This window comes from Anas acuta, chromosome 12 (genome assembly GCF_963932015.1).
Source record: "Anas acuta chromosome 12, bAnaAcu1.1, whole genome shotgun sequence".
NCBI classification, from domain to species: domain Eukaryota; kingdom Metazoa; phylum Chordata; class Aves; order Anseriformes; family Anatidae; genus Anas; species Anas acuta.
In genome coordinates this window covers 7,436,591-7,457,645 of record NC_088990.1, presented here as the reverse complement: position 1 = coordinate 7,457,645, position 21,055 = coordinate 7,436,591, and the positions used below count along the sequence as shown (strand labels likewise).

Sequence of the window (21,055 nt, the reverse complement as noted above, 5' to 3'; positions counted from 1 at the left end):
AAGAGTAAGTGCCCTGTATCATCCCAGAAACACTCCTGCCTTCAGCTCAACGTTTTTGGCTCCAGACTGGAGTTTCTTATTGTTTCACTCTTGAATGAAACCTCAAAGAAAGGATTCCACTTTCATGGCTTGGAAGATTAAAAGAGTGAGGGATCCTTGAAAGATTTCCCTAAGGAGAAACTGAGAATTAAGGCTACATTCATCCTTTAGTAGGTCTGGAAAAAGCAGGCAACACTAAGCAGCAAGGCAATAGCTATCTCTTTACTCTTCCAAGCTCATGAGACATACATTCGAAGGAGGGTAGCACAGGTTTTTTTTGGAAGATTTACTCACTTTGTAGAGACCGTGGCTGCAGCCGCAGTACGTGCTCTCCATGGTGTAGCTCCTCAACACACCCATTTCCTGCCACACCACGACCCGCGCCGTTGACTCCCGGGACTTCTCTACCAGGAAGCTGCAGCTGTTCATGACAAACGCAGGGGCCACTTTATCCAGGATTTTAGGAAGAGTCTATGAGAAAGTAGCAGCAATGAGAAAATGAACTGAACAAATGAACACGTGTTTATATTGCTCTCACATCTTCAGAAAGACCTGTGGTTTTTGAAGTGTCTATCATCAGACCTATCTGTAGAAGCTGTTAACTAAGATAGCTCCAACTAGTGCCAAACTGGATTCATTAAGTTCATCCCATGTGAAATCCTCATATTCTAATGTGTTTTTTTCTTTCAAGTCAAAGACTAAAATGCCAAATATACAGTACATTTGGTATATCTCATTCAAAATTAACCATTTTTCACATCCAATAATTATGGGCTGCTGAAGTCACAAAGTTTTATTTTCAAGCTGCTTCAACATTAACTACACCTTAGCGTTGTTCTGCCCAGAGGGCTGCAGTCACAGCTCAGTACACGATGTTTCCTTTCTCTTCAGCCCCACTGTATCTCCTGCCATCACACATCCACAATTTGACAAGGGATTCAGCTATGGGAGGAGCTTTTTTTTGAACCTAGCATACAGCAGAGAAAGGTGATGTGTAATCCTAACAAAGGTCACAGATAATTACATGAAAATAGGGCTTAGCATTTAACTATCTTGCACCGTGAAACCAAAATATTCTTATCTGGGTCCAAACGGTGTATTTTATACACTTCATTTAGAAAATTACAAGAAAAAGTAATCATGAAAACCCAGTAAAAGTTATATCTTAGCCCTGAGTAATTTTCTTATTCTAGAAACCATATTTTCTAAAACAGTCTATAAACACTCCTAACACACTGCAGTATCAAAACCTTCCATCAGTGCAGAGGCAACACATACTTATTCATGACACCTGTAAAAACATACTAGATACATTAACACTAGGTGTGCTTTATGTAGGTACTGAACCTTTACATACACACGTACATGTGTGTAAATTTTAGTGCTTGCATACTCCCCTGAATATATGCCAAAAGACCATCTGGTCCATCTAGAAAACAGCAAGCAAAATGAGGACATTCATTATTTCTTTGATGACAGCTTTCTTAAACTTCTGAACCAAATGGAATCACGTAGAAGGAGTTTCTGCTCATTGCTAGTGGCATTTACCCTTGAATTTCATTCAGTTTGGGCGGTGAAAGCCAAGCGGCTAATTTCACTTCCCAATAACAATCAGGTTCACTGATTGATTATGAGCAATCGTAGTTCCGTTCTGTGGAGCTTTACTTCATAGCACTGTGCTGGAATTCTTGGTTTCATCAACACTGAAAGAGTAAGGTTTAACAGCAGGTCTTTTCCTAAAGCATGATTGACACGAATGATAAATCTTTGGTCTAAACTATTTTGCAATATCCCCTGCAAACAGCTTAACCATGCACATCTCTGTAACAAAAAAGTAAATATCAATTTTTAGTATATCCTGGTTACAGCTGTCAATGGACCCTAGTTATTTTTTCAGATGAAAAAAAAAAAAAAAAAAAAAAAAGAAAACTAGAACAAAGGGAGAAATAAATTATATTTTAAATCTGAGACCAACATGAGCTTTAAATCTCACATCAAGATCTCCAGCATGATACTAAGAACTGCAGCACTCCCTTTTCTGTGAGCATACTGAAGAGAGGAATCTTTAAAATGGACTGCTTGCTCTAGACTAAGCATTCTGAATTGCCTTCAAAGTATTTGTTGCAAAATAGTATTATTTGCTGCTAGTATTATTTGCTGCAAAGTATAATTTGCTGCTTTCGTGCAGAGCTTCCAGGTTTTCCTGGACTTGGGTTGAACAGGAATTAACAAAACACAGCAGTCATATCACCCAAACAATTATAATCCTGAGCACTATCATTAGATCCAGCTAAACTGTGTCTGAAGGTACAGATAGCTTTCATTCTGTACTCATCTGAAACAACACACAGATTTTTGTAAATATATATATTATGAAATACAATAATCAGATCCTTAATCCAGTTTAGCTTTTAAAAACAATTGAAATTATATGCATAATCAATCTTTTATATACAATTAAATAAAAATGCTGGCAGGTAACAGTAATGCCTCTGTACGCAGGACTCATTTAGGAGCATTAGCAAATCTGAATTTAATATTCTGTTCATTTTACCAGCTTTCACGGGATTTCACACTAATGGTTCTTTCTTCTCTACTTATTTTTCTCATTAATTATCTTTCAATTGTGTTTTTGGAAGGGTGAAAATACACCCTTTTAAAGGATTCTTTTATAGTAATGCAGCAGTGTGACTGTGTTCCCTTTCTCTCACACAGCTGGATTTAACATGCACAACAGCAAGGAGAGCTGCTCCCCTCGCGCAGGACCATGTCCAAAAACCACCATTCCCATTTAGAGGAGAATGGAATTAGGTTTCTCTGCTGATGTCCCTGCAGAAATTGTTTTCAAAGGGGCCTGGAATGGCTATCAAAAGGACAAATCCTGAAACTGGGTTTTGTGATGCCAATGCTGCACAAGTCATCTAAGGCCACAAAATAATAGAAAGTAATAAAGACTCGTACTCCTGTGAATTGCCAAGGGATACAGCTCAGTCTATGGTTTATGTCTATGATGCAAAGGCTGTTCCAAAATCACCATTTTCTTGAGGGATTTGGTTCCTGCTCCTGAGGAGCAAATCCATTGTGGAGGTCAGGCCGATCCCCAGTTATCTACAGGAGGCAGGACAGAAACCTCCCATATCATGCAAAAAATGAGAGAATTCTAACCACGGAATCCTTTATATAGGCCACTGCAGAGTTTTTTTTGGACAGCCTTGGAGGCTTGCTCCTGGTTTCTTCATTGCAGATTCAAGACAGGCTACAGATGCTGAAAGCAGCATTTGAATTCTGTTTGTGTAACAGTGAACCATCCCCAGCCTTTTCAAGCTGCCTGAATTCAAACACAGCAAAAGATATCATGACTGTAAGCACCCTTCCTGCTTTCTTTGTGAAACAGAGTGTTTGCCACAGGGACCCCTTATGATGAATGTTGGAGTACTTTCTTCAGGGAAAGTGGCCGTATGGTATGTACACTGCTTTAAGACCAACACAGGATGTGGTAACCTTATGGAAGGATAATTAGACTTGTCAACCTATTTCAGGTTGCAGTTAGACAAGCTATACCTCTATAATTAGTTTAAGGCCACAGTTAATGTTTTACGAAATTAACCTTTTCTAAGACTATAAATATAGCTTATCAGATTTTTTTTTTTTCATGGAAATTTGTCATTTAAGAGGAAAATATCATCTAGACAGATGCAAAGAAAGAGATGGCAGAGAATCCAGAGAAGAGTTTGATGAAATAGAAGCAAGACAGATTTCAATATTCGTTCTTTCAAATCCCAGAATTTTTTCCCCATTTATGATGCCAAGCACTTGCCATGAAAACTTCACTGTGTTCGATCTGTTTGACATCCATTGAATTCTCTGGCATTTTCATTGGGACCAGGAGCATTTTGTGAGGAAGCAACTCAACTGAGTAGGACAACAGCACAGTGACATTTCGTCAGTAACTATTATGGAATAACTTTTTATTTTCATATTATGGCAGGGTGATAAAAGCACACATATACTTGGAACTCACAGAACACACAAAACTATGGCATTCCAACAGTCTGTGGCCAAAGACACATCATCATACTAAAATAAAATAAATAGGGACGCACCTATTGACAATGTTTGTCCTCATATCTGGTGCATGAGACATTGTGAATGATTTGAAGTTTTCTGAATATCTACTCCTCTGGAGTAAGGGAAGCTCTCACCTACACCCATATTTTGTGAGTTGGCCTTGTCTTGGAGAGCAATGTATGTGCACGTACATGTCAGTAATTGCATAAAGGAACCAAGCAGCCTTACCCTGTAGCCAACATCTTCTGTGATGACTGCTGTGTCAACCGTGCAGCCTGCTTGCCACAAGGTCTCCTTGATACTGCAACCATAGAGAAACACGTTCTTTTTCTGAGAGTGGCCATGGTAGTCACAGAATACCTAAAGAGGTAAAAGGCAAAATCTTGAACACTTTTTTTTTTTTTTTTCCCCCTGGTCTCTTCAGACAAGCTCAGATTCTGGGCCATGCCTATAATCAGTGTCAAACTTTGTTAGTCAGTTGTATCTTGTTTTATCTATTGGATCTGACATGATCTTAGGAATCCAGAGTCAAGACCAGTGCATTTCCATCTGCAGCAGAAATAAACATGACACCTGTGCAAGAATCCATGGCAACTCAGGAACCTAAGAGTTCATGGTAACTTAGGATACAACAAAGCAATTTGTCAGGCTCCTTTGACTTCTCAACTTCTAAACTCTAGCATTACCCTCAAGAGATTCTAAAACTGCACTTTCCTCAGCAATTAATCGTCACCTCAGCTTCTTTAAATTCAAAACCAGTGCTACTTAATTTTCAGGAAAATATAATTGCACACTCATGTGAAAACGTATAGTATGCTGTCAGATCTTTGCATGAATTCCTGGAAGCCAAGCACAGAACATGACCTATCTTCATGGCAAATAATCTCATTCCACACTATCTAATATATCTACTTAATCCATCTCTCTTATGTCAGCTGTCATATAAGCTAGGTGTAAGGCACGTTTCTAGTTTTAGTGGAAGCTTTGATCGCCTTTATAGGCAGGTATCAACTCCTATAGAAATGAAAATCGTGATTTAATGACCTAAGAGGTAAATATTGACCCAAGTGTTAAAGAGTAATCAATCTCAGTACCCTCTGAGATATGAAGTCAATATACACACTGCTGTTACATATATTCTCCATGTCTTTATCAGGAAAATTCAGAAATCTGTCAATGAAAGGCAAGAATTTCTAAAGAGAAGAAATTGGTTCATTTTAAACCAATATTCACCACTTATTAGAAAGGAGCTTCAAGATCTCATTGAAATTGTTTTCTGGGGCATACGCAATAGACAAAGGAACAGGTGTTAGAAGGTAGGAAAGAATTACAAAAAAATATAAAGGGAGACGGGGGAAAAATATGGGGGAGAAAAATATGTATTCTTACATAAACACGTATACAGGAGGGGAGAAACAGATGGAGCAGTTGAGCCTCTTCCACCAACTGTTAAGGCAAGATTTACCCTAGTACGTTTATTTGCCAGCTATACAGTAACTAAGTTTAGCTGAAGGCAGTCATGGAGTTTAATTATCTAGGAATTGAGTATTTAAATTCCTTCAGCTCCTCTGACAAACTGTACATTGACAAACTGAAGATGCTAAGGCATACACGCATGAAGAACCATCTCCCTGCTCCTAATTAGTTGGACAATTCAGCTTATCTTGACAAAAACCTCACTCTGGCAGTTTGTTTGCTTATACCCTGCTCCTTGTGTTTTCCAACTTGTCAATGTTCCTTCACACACCACCACTCAGCTCTTGTTCTCTTTGTAGGACTCTGGACCTGCACATCCCCATCCATGCAGCACAGAGCATTCCTCATGTGAAGCATGAGATCAGTGACCTTCACAGCAACAAGTGCTCCTGCAGTGCTTATACCCTTGCCACCTGGCAAAGGCAGAAAGGGGAGGACAAAGAGAGCAGTTTGAGAGCTGCTAATGAGAGCAAGCCTACAATCAGCATCCTTCCCAAAGGAAAAAAAAAAAAAAAAAAAGGGAAAAAAAAAAAGACAACATTGCACAGACCCCAGACATTCAGCCCTGTCAGGCAGTGTGCATATTTTACAGGGTTTATACAACCCATGCACTAGAAATAGCTGGCTGAAGCACGTGGAATTACCCTGTAATGGTCCCTTGCAAACAGCTGCATTTATTGGATCTCTTAATGACAGACATTTTTCCAGCTAGTGTTCCATCTCTGCTTTCAGTGACATATAGTCGTAGTTTAGGTTAACCACAGGTACCACCTAGAATTTATTCCTATGAATATCAAAAAGAAGATTTTATAGCTTTCGTTCTGGTTCAAGGCAGAGATCCCAGCTCAACTGGGTATCAATTACCTGCCAATTTACAGAATTACTAATACGCAAAAGACGCATATATTATTACCTAAAAGATTACTTTACTTATCAGAAACCACACAGGGATGATCAGCTATTCAGATAGCTGGGCTGCCTAGTAAGTGTGAGGTCTATAATTCTGCATCTCCAGAAACCTGCCGATGAGTCCTTAATGACGGGTCTGGAATGAACCTTCTGTGTTAGTAAAGGATTATCAAAGCCAGGTTCTGTAACACTGCTGCTGTTTCAGGCCATGGGATCTTCCACTGATTGTCACCAAATTCCATGGCAGAGAAGTCAGTGCTACTGGAAATATTTTCATTCCATTTGCAAGTCTTATAATCCTACGCTTTAATTAACTTTGCTGAATACTGCAGTTATTCTCAATGTTTATAACAAATTGTTCTTTATAATACACTCTTCTGCCTCATTTTCACACCACAGCATAGTGTACGCCTCACTATTCAGCGAAGAAAAAGCTCTATTTTGTAATTTCAACACACAATACAGAAATTTTCCTGTCTGGGCAAACACTAAGCAAACCTGGGACCTCCCCATCTGTTTTTTCTCCAGTCTGTCCTTCTGCATAGCTGGGACAGTAACACACAGTCAAACTCCAAGTCTTGTGCTCACTGGGATATGACTCAAGACACACATGCAAATTTTTATCTATTTAAAGTTATTTGCCAGCACTGATCATCATAGAGGTACGGAATGCTTTCAAACTCAAAAACAACCCTCCTCATGACTCACAGAACCAAGCAGCTTTTAAAACAAAAGAAAAGCAAAATAGAAAACGGTAAGCAAGAAACTCTGTTGGAAAACAGATCATTTCAAAATCTCTTTGATTTTCATACAAAATTTCCATTTTTCCTTAGTGGTGTTGTGAGAGGACTCAGTCTCAGAGTTTTGAGGTGCACATCTAGTGCTTTTTTCCCCTCACAAAAAGCTATATCCTTACAAGCAGATCTGTTTCCAAGCTTGACAGAATACTTCTGAATGGTAGCAAACTCTGCTTTGTGTCTCCTGGTCCCTAGGAGGTTCTTTCTGTCCCCTCCAAGGGCATCCTGATCTCTCTGTATGAGCTGCATGTTTCCTGTTGCATACTGCAGCTACATTGTCAACCATAACTTGTAAACCCTAGCATTTTCTCACCACAAATGCTCAAGGAAAAGGCAACACCTCTCTCCCCCTCAGACCAGGTTGCTCCAAGACACAGCTCTCTAACACTCCCACTTTGCTGCTCTCAGTTGGAAAGAGATCCCACGCAGTGGAGAGCTGCAATGCCACAGTGCCTCCAGCACCTTGGTTTACTGGGATTCCAGAGGCAGGCTGTTTGCTATGGAAGTTTACCAATTAAAAGGGTTTTGAAAGGCTGTTAACTTTGAAATTCTTTCCTTTCCTCCTTCAAGCAGCTTTTCTTTGCTTTGAAGAAACTGCTTGCGCATCTCCAGGATAAATTAAACTAAGTAGCTTCACAAAAATCTTTTGGCTATCTGGGAACTTGGCTCCATTGGATCTTGGCAGCAGGGCCAGGGAAGAAGAAACTCGGCTCTCTTCTGGAGCAGGGAAAAGGTATTTTTGAGCATGTGTAGCCTAAAACTGATGTACTCTTCAAAGGCAAAGAAAAATCAGTTTATCAAGTCTGACGTGCAGCTTGTGAGTGAGAGAGATGATAGGATCAATAGTTTCCCTTCACTCAGCAACGATGAAAACTTGTACTGGGTGCATGTTCAACTTTACACATCTGGCTATGACAGTGAGGGTTCTGAATTAAAAAAGACCCAATGGTAAATAGTGTGGTAAACCAGAACTGATCATATATGGCTCTAAACCAAAGAAAAAAGTTGGTAAGAAAGCTCACAACTGTGAGCTGTGCTTCTGTGAGATTTCTTAGAGTGCAGAGCTGAGCTGCCAGGCTATTGCCTTGGCCAAAAAAAGAAAAAAAAAATCACATTTCCACAAAAACTCACTTAAAGAAGCTCATAGGCATTTTCACCTTGTCAAGACTAGAGAGAATTGTGTATCTTTGGACATTTTTTGCATGACTGTAACTATAAGCAGCCAACCTGCTAGTCTGTGCCTCCATTTCTGTTCATTAACGTTTGAACTTCCCTGTGCTTTTTATCCTGAGGTCTCAGAACTATTCATTCTGCTGGACAACAAGACTGAGCAAATGGGACAGATCCCAGACCAGCCCCAGTTGCAGCTTTGAGACTAGAATCACCTCTCATGAATTTCTCGTAGTCTAAAATCCAGTCATTTCCTTCTCCTCACCAAAGCAATGTGGAAGCTCAGCCATTCTGAGGGCTGCTTCCTGTGTTTTGGGGATTGCATAGGTTGTTCCAGTGTGGGCTTTTGCAAAATCCATTCAGAATAAGTCTTTGCAGAATTTCTTCTGTCTTCTTGTCAGGAAGATAGCAATAACCTATTAACAATATTTAGCTCAGTCGGAATACTCTAAGGATATTAAAAAGATTTAAAGAATTCATATTCATATTACAGGTGTGCAAGGGCTCTGAAATTTGGAGTTGTTGGTTAGAAGAGTCAGTAGAAAATCCAAGACATTCAAAACAGATCTATAACATGAAAGCATAACAGCACAGGATACTTTCAAAATCTCTCTAGCTCTAAAACAAAGCTGTTCGCACAACTGCAATAATCAATCTACACACAGTAACTTATAAAAGACACTGGAAAATACTCACCAGAGGAGCCCGGCCAATGCTGCGCAGATAGTACAGAAGACCTTTGGTGTGGTAAATAGTTGGATGAAGCTGGGAATTGGGCTTCAACCACTGTCTGTTCAGATCATCCCCGCTCAAGGAACAGCGATGGCTGAAATCAAAAAACAACACATCATAAACCATCAAAACAGTTGGTTCCAAAGAGTTTCCAGTTCTGCCAAGACATGGCACAAGGACAGGGAATGTAAATTAAAACACAAATATAAAGATTTTGAACATGGGTTGGAATGAGTCAACAGCCCATACTTTCAAAGGTGCTTACAGTAAGCACATTTTATCATTTCCTTTCCTTCTAAGGTTCACACAGTTGCAGTCCTGAAAATAAACACAGTTTTTCCTTTACCTAAGTACATACATAACCAAGACTACTTACAAACAAAATATCTTTGGAAATGTTTTAAATTCCGTGCTATCTAACAAAATTCAGCCAGCTTACATAGAGCAAAGGCTTCTCAAAACCTCTATAGCAAATAAGTACATCCAACTCCTACTCATTCTAATTGAAGACAGGTGCTTGAATCTCTTCGACCAGTCTGAAATATGTATGCACTTAAATGAGATGAGCTGGATATCTCATTTAAGCTTCTCTGCTCACGAGAAATGTAGCTATCTGAAGCACATCACGAAGATCTTGATGCATGCTACATCATTATGTAGAACAATTACCTAGATTCACTGCAAAGGCTGAATAAAAAGCTAAATAAGGATCCTAGATTTGCACTGAGAAAGTGTTTTCTTTAGTTGGCTTGAAAATATTCTGTTCCTGAGTCAGTGATCAGTGGAAAATTCTGCAGGATATTTGACTGTATGGAGCAGTACATCATTGTACAATTTTGCAAAATCTGTCTAATCTCCCTCATTAGTGACTGTGTGTAGTAGAGAGCCTAATTATCCTCAGTATTGGGCAAATTTCTAGCTACACAGTTGCATCCAGCTTTGCTGTTCTAGCCTCCTAGTAACAAAGTACAAATGTATTCCTAGGGATGCAATTTGGTGGTGTTTAGGCAGAATCTTGAACTGCAACTGGGGTGTGTTGCAAGTAGTAGCTTTGGTATTATCAATGCCTTGCAAATAATGCTTACAGAGAAAGGGTCATAATGTAGGAATTAAAAATAAATAAATAAATAAATAAATAAAAGTACAAACGAGAGAACTGGATAAGAAAGCATGACAAAGAAAAAATAAGAGTCACTAAAAATGTTTCATATGTTTTTAATGTAGAAAAACAAGGTCTCTGATGCCATCTTGGGGTTTCTGGCAACATCACAAGATCCATTCCAACTTTAGTTTCAGCGTTACCTGACTTCCCCTCTTTCTTCATAATGTTCCCACATTACTCAGGCTGCCATTTGGAAAACATTAGCAATAGCTAACACATGGGAAGTCATTGAATGCTGATGTGATGCTTCTGCCAAAAATTCGAAGTGAAAACACAACCACTTCACTTCTGTTGCATAATGGTCCTTCAGGCAAAGGTACCTGGAGGCTCACCTCTCCTGACCTTCAGGACCACAGCTGCTCAGATGAGCTTATCAACTGTATTTCTGTCAAGAACCTGTGTTCATAGATGTTTTCCTTTCAGCAGATACAACTCCAAAAAGAATCACTGAATTACATTCAGAAACAATCATCTTTTCATTGGTGACTGGTGAAAAAAAAAGACCCAGCACCAACCACTTCCTTGACGTAAGCACGCGATGTTTGCCTGCCCAACAGTTGTATCAGGGAGCACAACTAATTGAAAACAATAGTTGAATGATGGCTAGACTTTAATTCTCACTCTTAATTTTTACAACTAAAAAAAAAAAAAGTCATTGTTATTACAGAACTGCACAAATAATTCTTCAGCACTATTATTGCTTAAATAAAACAACTTCTCCCTTGCCTTTTTGTTGGAATTGACACTGGTTTATGTCTTCTCAAACCACCCGCATGTCTCCCTTGGCTAAAATGCCTTGGTACTTGCTGGGAGACTCCAACATATCAAGCCAAACATGCAGGGGAGTATGAACATGACAAATGAACTACTCCCAAAAGGATGCAGTAATATAGAGATTAATGTCAAGCTAACACCAAGCTCAATTTTTATTTCACTGTTTCGTAGACTAAACTAAAAGCCTCTTTGTTAAAATTAAATAAATAAGTAAATCCTTTAGAGCATACAAGAAATCCCAAGAGCTCTTCAAAAAGGATGCAAGAAAAAACTCCTAAAAAACTCCGTTAACGCTTGTTAAAGCCAAGTAGATGGTGTTACAAGGCACCAGTGTTTCCCACTGCAGCATCTGGTTCTGCTGTGGCCCGTGGACTGGAAGGTGTTAGTTGTACATGAGCACAGTTTCCACAGAGCATGCCGACATGTCTCACTCTTCGGGCAGACTTCACTCTGCCTGTGACGCAATTTACCAACTCCATTGCTCTGATAAAAATTGAGACTTTTCTTAGAGGTGACCCTATGACAAGCCAATTCCACTCCCCCCCCCATGCCATTCACCAACACTGCTGATCATTTAGGATGGGTTCAGTAAGCATAATCCAACACTATAGCAATCATTAGAAAGCTTTTATTTACAGCAGGGAAGGAAGGTAAAATCTCAGCACATAGGCAAGAGCTGGGAGACAAAGTTCAGTTTTGTCCCTTCAATGATTAACATCTTTGCTCATTTAAATGACCTTTAAATATTAGCACTCTGCCTGGCAGCTTGTATCTATAGCTCCTAAGGAGATGCACAACTTTAATTAAATTATGAGACTGATTTTTCCATCTCACTCCCCACTCCGACCATTCTGTTAAAGCCTGTTTACTTTTGCACATCCCCACCAGCCCTGTATCCTTGTTCCTTTCTTTCTTCTCTCCCATTCCTAATAGCGATGACATTCGCAGATAATGGGTTTGTCCGTTATGCTCTGCAACCAAGGGTGAAGGTAAAATATTAAGCTGATCTCAAGTGCTGATAGCAAATAAAGGGGCTGGGAAGCTGAGAGTGGCTTTGTATGTTTGGCAGGATTTAATGAAATTCACTGCTCAAATCAAAGGCATTTCTTACAACGTGGTTCCAAGCTATTACATTTGCTTTAAATGCTTTATGTGTCTTTTCTCCTTCACAGCATTAGTGAGACTACCTGCCACCCTAGATGGGACTCCTAGCAGCTCAACAGGAATGATGAAAACATTTGCCACAAAGAATTCCAATAAGTAAAGAAAACCCCACCTCTGTGCCTCTATACAGATTGCCTGTAATTGTTAGTTATCGCGCATCTTGAGCCCAGATGTGTTACACATATACGTGTGAAACAATTAAATTGCATTTCTCTTGTTCACAAGCCTGATGCTTTAGATTGTACTTTCGTTATAGCTCTGCCTCCTCTTCTACCTTTAAACAGCCAGGGCATTCTTTGATGTGGGTCAGCCTACAGGAGAGCCGTTAGCTGCCTCTGGCATAGTGCTTGGCTCCAAATGGGGCACAGCTAAAGGAAACTATGAGACAGCTTCCCCTTTTGTTCTGCGTGACAACTGAAGTCATTCCATCAAACATTTCACCCACAATCTTTCAGTGACATGATCCATGAGGGACAGTGGAGAAAGAATCAGTTCCACAATACAAGGTGGCCTGTGCAAATATCACACGTCTCTCCCACCAGGCTAAACTAAATACTTCTGACCTTCTTCAAGGAGACCCTAGGGCTGTAACATTTCTGTAGGTGTCTCTAGAATGACTCAGAAGAAGCCATGGAGCTGGTGGAAGAAGGGATCCTCTGAGCTTTACTAAGCTGTTCTAAAAATAGAGATGGTTAGAAAACACTGCCACCACAATGCTACACAGCAAGGCATTCACTGCTCACCCTTGCCTGAAGAAAGAAAAACTCGGGCAGTCCATCTTTCAGACGTGCTGCAATAGTGCCACAGAGTCCAGTTAGACGAACTGAAAAAGTATTCAAGCCAGCCAGTCCCTGGAGAAACGTGATGGAACATGTGTAACCCTAATGACTGGTGGTGAGCAGAGCAAATTCAACCTTAGGTGAATTTGTTGATGACTGCTGGTTTCAAATATCATTATATGCCATCAATAATATTCCTCTCTATATACAACACAGCTCTAAAGATGTGTAAATGCAGGCAGTCACTAGAACTGCATATGGGACAACTAGAACTAGTCTACAAGAAACAGATCCTTACACCTGAAGTTGATATAACACAATCAGAAAAGACCAGGGTGTGATTCCCATTCATAACCCACAGGGAGGTAACTGCACTTCTAAGAAAAGCATTAGACTCTTGCTCTGAAGGCAGGGCCACCTCGCGGGGAGTTAATGAGAAAGAGGTTAAGTAGCTAAAGTACAGACTTGTTCAGTTTAAAACAGAATTGTATTTTAAATGCTTGCACTTGTAAGACCTTGCTTTTAATCTTGTACCTCAAAGTCTGACATCAAGTTTTACTACAGATGTGTCTTCTTTATTGTCTTACTCTTAAGCCTGCTCGGCTTAAGTGCAAAGCAGAAGATCCTGAGCACCTCAGCTTGCATCTGCACTAAATTCTGCATGAACCACGTGTTTGAATGTGGGGAGATGCTACGTAGTCCTAAACCAAGGCTGATAAAGTCAACAGCACCTTTTTGTTGATTGCAATAAACCTGGTCCAATGCCCTGCAGAGACAGAAAAACAAGCGAGGTGGGGGGAGAGAGAGAGAAAGGGGGTGCTGGGGTGGGCACAAAAACAAAAGAGAACTGGAGATAAAGAGTAAAAGGACTGGCGGATAAACATAGCACACAATATTAGACAGGGAAGAAAGCAAGAAATGGAGACAGAGAGAGAGGAAAGTCACTTTTTAAAGAAAAGATGCTGCTGTGCTTGGAAGATAAAATGATTCAAAATCTCCTGTCCATTACAGATAAATGGAAAGACAGGGCCCGTCATATCAAATGAATGATGTCGGGACTGATAATAACAGCACCTGGGGCACAGCGAACTATGAAATCTAAAGGGATGCATTGTGTTTGATATGTAGAGAGCAACATCACCATTCACTGTGCATCTTAAAAGCATACAGCAGTACTAGCACAGGATAAGAATATCTATAAAGGTAAGTAGGCACAAGTAAACATCAGGATGCTGTTGAGCAGCATGTGGCAGCCTCAGACAGACACAGCATGCTGGACTTTATAAATAGCTACTGCCTAGGATGGAAGCAGGAATGTTTGCAGGAAAGTGTTTTGGTCTTGCCATTCAGAAAGCTCAGAGCAACCTGAGGGGGTCAGGGGATGGGTAGGAGGGTGGAATCCTGCATTTTGCTTGATTTTTTTAATCTTTTCAGAGAGCAAAACTCGGTGATGTTAGGAAGCAGCGGTACCAGCAAAGCCCTCCCTCGTTATTTAAAGAAAGCTGTCAGAAATACAGCATTTTCTTCTACATTTAAGTCCATGTGCTAAAACTAAAATGACTATATTCATCATATGTCCATTCTACAGATGCTCATCCAACACTACCCAGTCACTGCACCATAGTATTGCCCTGTGATGCCAGGGATCATTCTAGAAACAAAACGTCCCCACAACAATGAAAATATTGGAGGCTTTACATTGAGAGCAACCCAATGAAACAATAGCTTATGTAACGTAAAACCAGCTGGATTTTAAAATGTTTGGATATTTTTTAGAAGCTTCAGTATGACAACTAACTAGCCTTCCATCTTCTGAAATTTATGTTTCTCAATGGCATAAGAGAAACTTTGAACTGCTGAGGGCCTCTCTGTAGAGCTCTTCATTTAAACTATTTCATTTTATAACAGATAAGTATGCAAAATTGCACTACCACACTCTACAGCTGGAATACAAGACGGGGGATTAGAGGGCAGGGTCTTTTTCATACTGTATGCTGGACTGCACCATTAGTTTCACGGTGAAAAATTTTTTCCCTTCATTAAAGTGGGCTGCTTTAAGTTCCCTCTGGGACATTTTGCTTTGGATCTTGGCAAGCTACAGTGTTTCCCTGGAGGGAAGTAATCCCTTGCCCAGTTACTCCAAGAAGTGAAGGTGACGTTCTCTCTGTTTGAAGTTATTGTATTTTCATTTGTTCACAGTGAAATACAGGTAAATAGCTGCAAGGCATATACAGAGACACCGATGAATGAAACACTTCCCGTCCACATTACTGCAGCTGACAGTTCACTACTGATCATATATGCTTTCTCCTTCTGACTGCAGGCACTATGAATGCTAAAATGCCTGTGTAGAATCAGGACCAAGAGCGGTTTGCCTTCCCAAGAGAACAGAAACAGCCAGAAGTTCAGGATCCACAATGCCCATTCCACATCTTTTCTTCTTCAAGTGTCTACCTCACTCCTAAATTATATTTATGCTCCAGTCCCCCAAATGCCAAGAGCCCTCAAGCCTCATTTGCACCACATCTTCCTATCACACTGCTTTCATCGTAAGTAAAGGCCACAGTCAGTATTAGCACACCAAGGCAGGCATGTGCTAGATTATGAAAATCAAGGCCAGAAAGTCAACCTCTCCTAAGCGAGTCCCATAAAATACCAAGCAATGGCAATTTCTCAATTGCGCTGTGACCTCTTACTGTCATACTAGTTTATCTCCAGGACTTTAAGAGGAAAATTTTTATTGCCTTTTTTTTATTATTTTTTTTTATTGCACCTTACGCACACAGTGCCAAACTCATCTCCTAGATGACACTTGTACTACGGGGCTGCCAACCAATTTAACGGTGCCACTGAAGGGAGCCTTCCTGCTTTGGACTGTGGCTGCTGTAGGACTTTTTCCTTTCAGCACAGACTAATGAATCCACGATGCATAATGCTCCCTCTTGGGCAAATGCTATTCTAAAGCATCACTGCCAGTTTCTTCTTGCCTACCTACAGCAGAGCACTGATGCTAATTAGTGTAATGAACCTTCACTATTTCACTTTCTACATCTGACTGATTTTGTCACAATGGACAATCCTTGCTTCCCAAGATAAATTATGTAGTCTGTGTTCTTCCCTTTTGGTGCATGTAATTGTGCCTCTATCCGTGTTCAGCTCTGGTAGAAGAGTTCCTTTTCTCTCTGTGGACATATTTCATTGTCATATTTTGTCACAAACCAGTCAGACACACAGAATGAGATCTGCATCACCCCCAACTAATACTATCATCACCCCCGACTAATACTATCCGTGTCATAATCAAAGAAGACAACAAGTTCACAAGAACTATTGAAAAGGTGAGTAAACAGCATTATCACAGATCAGCTAAACTACTTTCCCAGTTCTACATGAACGGATGCTCATCAGACTTCTATTCCTTTTAATTGTAACAACAGTAACTATCAAATATGAGAACTTATTCACCCGCAGTTAGTCATGCTTTGCACTGTCATTTACAAGAAAAAAAATGCAAGTAATAATGCTTTGTACTACTTTATGGAGGAGTAAATAAAGACTCAGGGAGCAGGTAAAAACTGGGTACTCAATTTCTTGATGTCTTCCATATGATGGGGTCATCTCAAGAGCCTGTTCTAAGGACCATCAAGTATTTTGCTTGTCACTGATGAGACAGCCCTAAAATAGAATTATTAGGCACTGGTTTTGGTTGGAAAAGTTAATTTGCAGCTCGAGAATTTTCTTGTAAAAAGTATCTATTTTCTGCAGGAAATGTTGGCTTTTCTTATGCAAATACCCAATTCTCCTCAAAATTTCAACTTTACAGTCAGAACTCCAAATTTTACTATTCAAAATTTCAAACTGTTTAAGAGGTGCTTACAGCACATGGCAGAAAGTGCCTTTGAGGGTTTCTTAGGTACCCATTCTTCTCTGTCTATAGGGTCTCTTTGGCTGGGCTACATGTCCCATAGCATAACAGCAAGACTCCACAACAGCTGTTCAGTAAAATGCAGAATTATGATGTAGCATGGAAGCTGTAGTTTGGCAGGGGGAACTCAGACAACAGGGCAGTGAAACAATTCCAAAAGGGCACAACAGTGACACTTCCCAATGGAAATACATCTTTTAGGTGGGAAGATTTGGCTCCAGTTTTGAATATCCATTATTCCTTTAAAAACTTAAGTATTCTTAGAGGGAAAACAAACAAACAAACAACAACAACAACAAAAAAAAAAAGAACACACCACCACTGCCAACAAAAAATACCTTTCCCCAAACAGCCTCACTTATATCTTCCTACACATTATGTCAGCAAATCCTAATTTTGCAGGCAGAAATATTGACAATGAAGATACTCATACAAAGTAGCAAATGGGTGAAAAAACAGTAGTAAAACCAGAGGTTTCATGAAAGCATACTGAATTAACTAAAACTAAAACTTTACTTTTCAAGTAACATCCTTTAACCTGTTTCTAGTTCTTGTATTCTAATTTTCTTAATTTAAATGTGTTGTATGTTCAGATAGTTCAGGAAAGATTCTTAACTGACTTAAGCTAATTGCTCACATATGGGTTGCATTGAATTAACTGAGTTGATTTAAAAATCTGGTAGTTAAATTAGTGCAATCTCCACATACAAATGAGCACTAAGAATTGCAATTTCCAGATGATGGTTCTAAACCTCAAACACAAATAAAAAACACAGAAGGGCAAAGTGTGGCATCACAGATTAACAATGAGAATCACAAGCAGAGGGGTGTTTAGAGGCTCAGAAAAACAAAACAGAACAAAATGAAAAACAACAACCAACCAAAAAAAAAAAATACAACCTCCTCCCTCCAAGCTTCCTCTGCTTCTGTGGAACTGAAGAGGTAACTAGAAATGGGAGGAAAAAATCTCAAAGCAGTTGCTATGAATCAGAAATATTTTGCTAATAAATTACATAATAATTGGACTAATTCAAAATCGTTGCCAGTAAATGGTAAAAAAACCTTTGTACTTGCTTTTTTTTTTTTTTTTTTTTTTAAAGAGTAATGAGATGAACACTGTACAAGAAACATACTTCAAGAGACGCTTCCTTCCTGGACCATCACTAGATCATCCTGGCCTAACCATATCCAACATCATCTAAAAGTCTTTCTCTAGATTCTAATGTCCAGCTTTCAGGGACTAGGAATTGATTAGGGTATTGTCAGCCTACCCCAGAAGACAGCTCTGCTTGGAAACCTGGAATCCCTTTCCAGTCTGGGGCCTGCAAAGCTTTGTATGGGAAACAGACTTGTTTCAGCAAACTGATACCTCACAGCAAAGCAATGCACTGACATGCCAGCTGGCACTGAACACAAGAAAAAGAGGAAAAAAAAAAAAAAAAAGAAAAAAAGAGAGAAGAGGCCAAGAATAAGGAAGAGACAGAGGTGAAGAAGGCTGAAGTCACCCTTCCCAAGCTGAGATGCATTACACCCCCATTCTCCATCACCTCAGCAGTCTTTTTCAATAAAAATAAGCAGCAGGGATAAGCCTCTACGAGTCACACCTGCATGACAAATAAGGTTGTGGAATTCCAAAATAAGACTTTTTAAGCACATATTTTTCAGCCTTGTAGGAGGCTGGAAGGCTGTTTTGCCAAATATGTTGTTTTTTTCCAGAAGAGAGGTTAATAATAAATTCATTTTCTTCTTTAAACAAAATGTCTGCTCTAGATTAGGCAAAGAAGGTCATCCCACTGTAATACCCACTATGCTTATACATTCATCCTTCAATATTAATTCCCATTGCTCAAGAAAGATGCTGTTTTCCTTCTCCAAACACAGACTGGGACAGGGCAGGTTTATTTTGTCACCAAGTTGCTCAGCCTAGCTCAAAATTGCAAAGAGGGACTTCACAGTACACAAGGCTGTGATGTGATTTACAGGGGAATTGGCCACAGGCTGACGTACACAAAGACACGCTATACTTCCTCGGTTAGTAAATTACAGTTCTGACAAAGCACCATTAACAGAAATATGCTGAGTGGTAGCTTGCAGAACAGCACACAACCAAGTACACAGCTTGCCAACTCCTCTCCTCTGCAAGGCAGGCACAGGCTAGTTAAAGAAAGTAACACCAGATTCTGCTAGCTGCTCATGCTAGAAGGGGGAAAACAAGGTAGGAAAAAAGAGAAACCCCCTTCTTTTTGCAGTCTTGTTGTAAAACTAGTATGATTATATTGCTACCGATATCTATAACTTCATTGGATATTCCCACTATAACAGGCTACTGTGTTATGGGACTTGACCTCTCCTAGCCTCACAGGGTACCTGCATGTCAAATGTAATCTCTTTGCAATCAACATTTCCTCACAGGTTACTCAGCAATAATACATATGAATCCAGGCTTTTCTCCTTTCTGACACAGGATTTCAAGCTCTGCCTGTGAATTCCACTGAATAGTCAGGAGTTCCTAATAAAACAGCTTGCTTTCTTTGCAATAAACGTTCCCTTCTGTGCAGATGAGCAATATTTACGGATCAGACCTGTCTGCAACACAGCTTCCAAGTCAAAACAGGGAAAAAAAAAAAAAAAAGACTTATTTTCCAGTCATGCATTCCACCTGCTTTTGAATGGGTGTTTTCCATTTAATTAGGTACATATTCCTTTCCTCCTTCCTTGCCAGCATATGCTATCTTCCTCATAGATGTTATACCCTACGTAATACTTCTCTCCGGTGTTGCAAACTCTTGGATAACATATTGTATGGTTCCCCTGTGTATTCAGGGGAGACCATTAAGGCTTCAGAAGGCTTTAGCAGTGAGTTAGAGATACCATCACTGCCAATAACTGGAGATTGCCTCATGCAATAGCTAGTAAGTGATGCATAACAAATAATTTTATAAGGTCATTGCAGTTCCTAAAAAAAATAATTCCAAACATCATTCACTCTCCTGTGGACCTTTCTTCTGCTGACAATTTTGTGTATGGTCTCCTCAACTCCACCTGTTACATAGTAGTCTCAATAAAGGGAAGAAAAAAGATTGAATTCCTTCAGTGTCCAGGCCAGAGAAACTCTGTGTCTTAGGACTGCCACACAAGTGAAGAATTTGAGTTGTCCCTGCTTGCAACCTGCCAAATAAGAGCACATCCAGCCTGCAGACAACAAAGGTTTACCAATGCAACATCTGGTCCCCAGGATGAGCATGGCAAGCAATAATTATTCAACTACAATAAATGGGGGAGAAAGAAGTAGGGAGAGAGCATTTTGAAATTCTTAGTAAAGCAAATGCTATGTCCTCTGCTATGCTAGCAGGAAGATAATCCTTCACTGTATCCTCAGAGATGAGGCAACAGCCACTCCAGAATTATTAGGAGGCCATTTGAGGGACTGATTCGCCAACGGGTAGGGCAAGCAGCCACAGATATGCCAAGCAGTCTAGGTTGTCTGTAGATGCACTCAATTTTTTATTCATTTATTTTCCCCCATGCACATGTGCTATGAGACTTCAAACCTCAGCTGAATGCTAATTCTGATACAAAAAAAATAGAACAACCCTAAAACAAATTGCACTTACATCACTGCTCATCCAAGCACAGTGTCTCTGGGCACTTCACAATAGGAAAGTTAAACGAAGCATTCAATATACACTTATTAAAATAAAGTATCCACTAGAGAAGCCTGATTGGCTTGTAGAGGTCTGAAAAATATTCAGAAAAAAATGTTAAAATATACACATTTAAGGCAGTAAACCTGGAAAAAGAAATAAAAATTGAACTTAATTCTCCAGGACAGCTCACACACACTAGCAAGACTGGGCCAAGTTAAAGAGTAAAGCTGGCACTGAAAATTCAGGGTGCATAGAGAAATTTAAGATTCCTAAAAGGGACTATCACAATCTCAGGGGAACCAGAAGACTTGCAACAGAAACCAGGCCAACCACATTATTGGTAACAGTCTGGCTAGCAGTTTCTAGTAAAAAACAAAAGTCAAAGAAAAACTAGGGCACTAGATAGGAACAAA

The 21,055-nt window shown here is 39.8% G+C and overlaps 1 protein-coding gene across 6 annotated transcripts in view; it reads right to left on the bottom strand.

The window, feature by feature from the left end:
* AGBL1 (AGBL carboxypeptidase 1) overlaps nt 1–21,055 on the bottom strand; it is a 445,869-nt gene that overhangs the window by 288,961 nt on the left and 135,853 nt on the right. For all 6 annotated transcript variants that reach the window (XR_011100595.1, XM_068695603.1, XM_068695606.1 and 3 more), the window contains 3 exons: nt 9,156–9,285; nt 4,336–4,467; nt 334–510 (listed from right to left, as the gene is read on the bottom strand). Coding sequence is in view for 5 of the 6 variants with exons in the window: in XM_068695603.1 (XP_068551704.1) it covers nt 334–510; nt 4,336–4,467; nt 9,156–9,285 (439 nt within the window). In the remaining variant the exon portion in view is untranslated. The remainder of the gene's footprint in view (nt 1–333; nt 511–4,335; nt 4,468–9,155; nt 9,286–21,055) is intronic.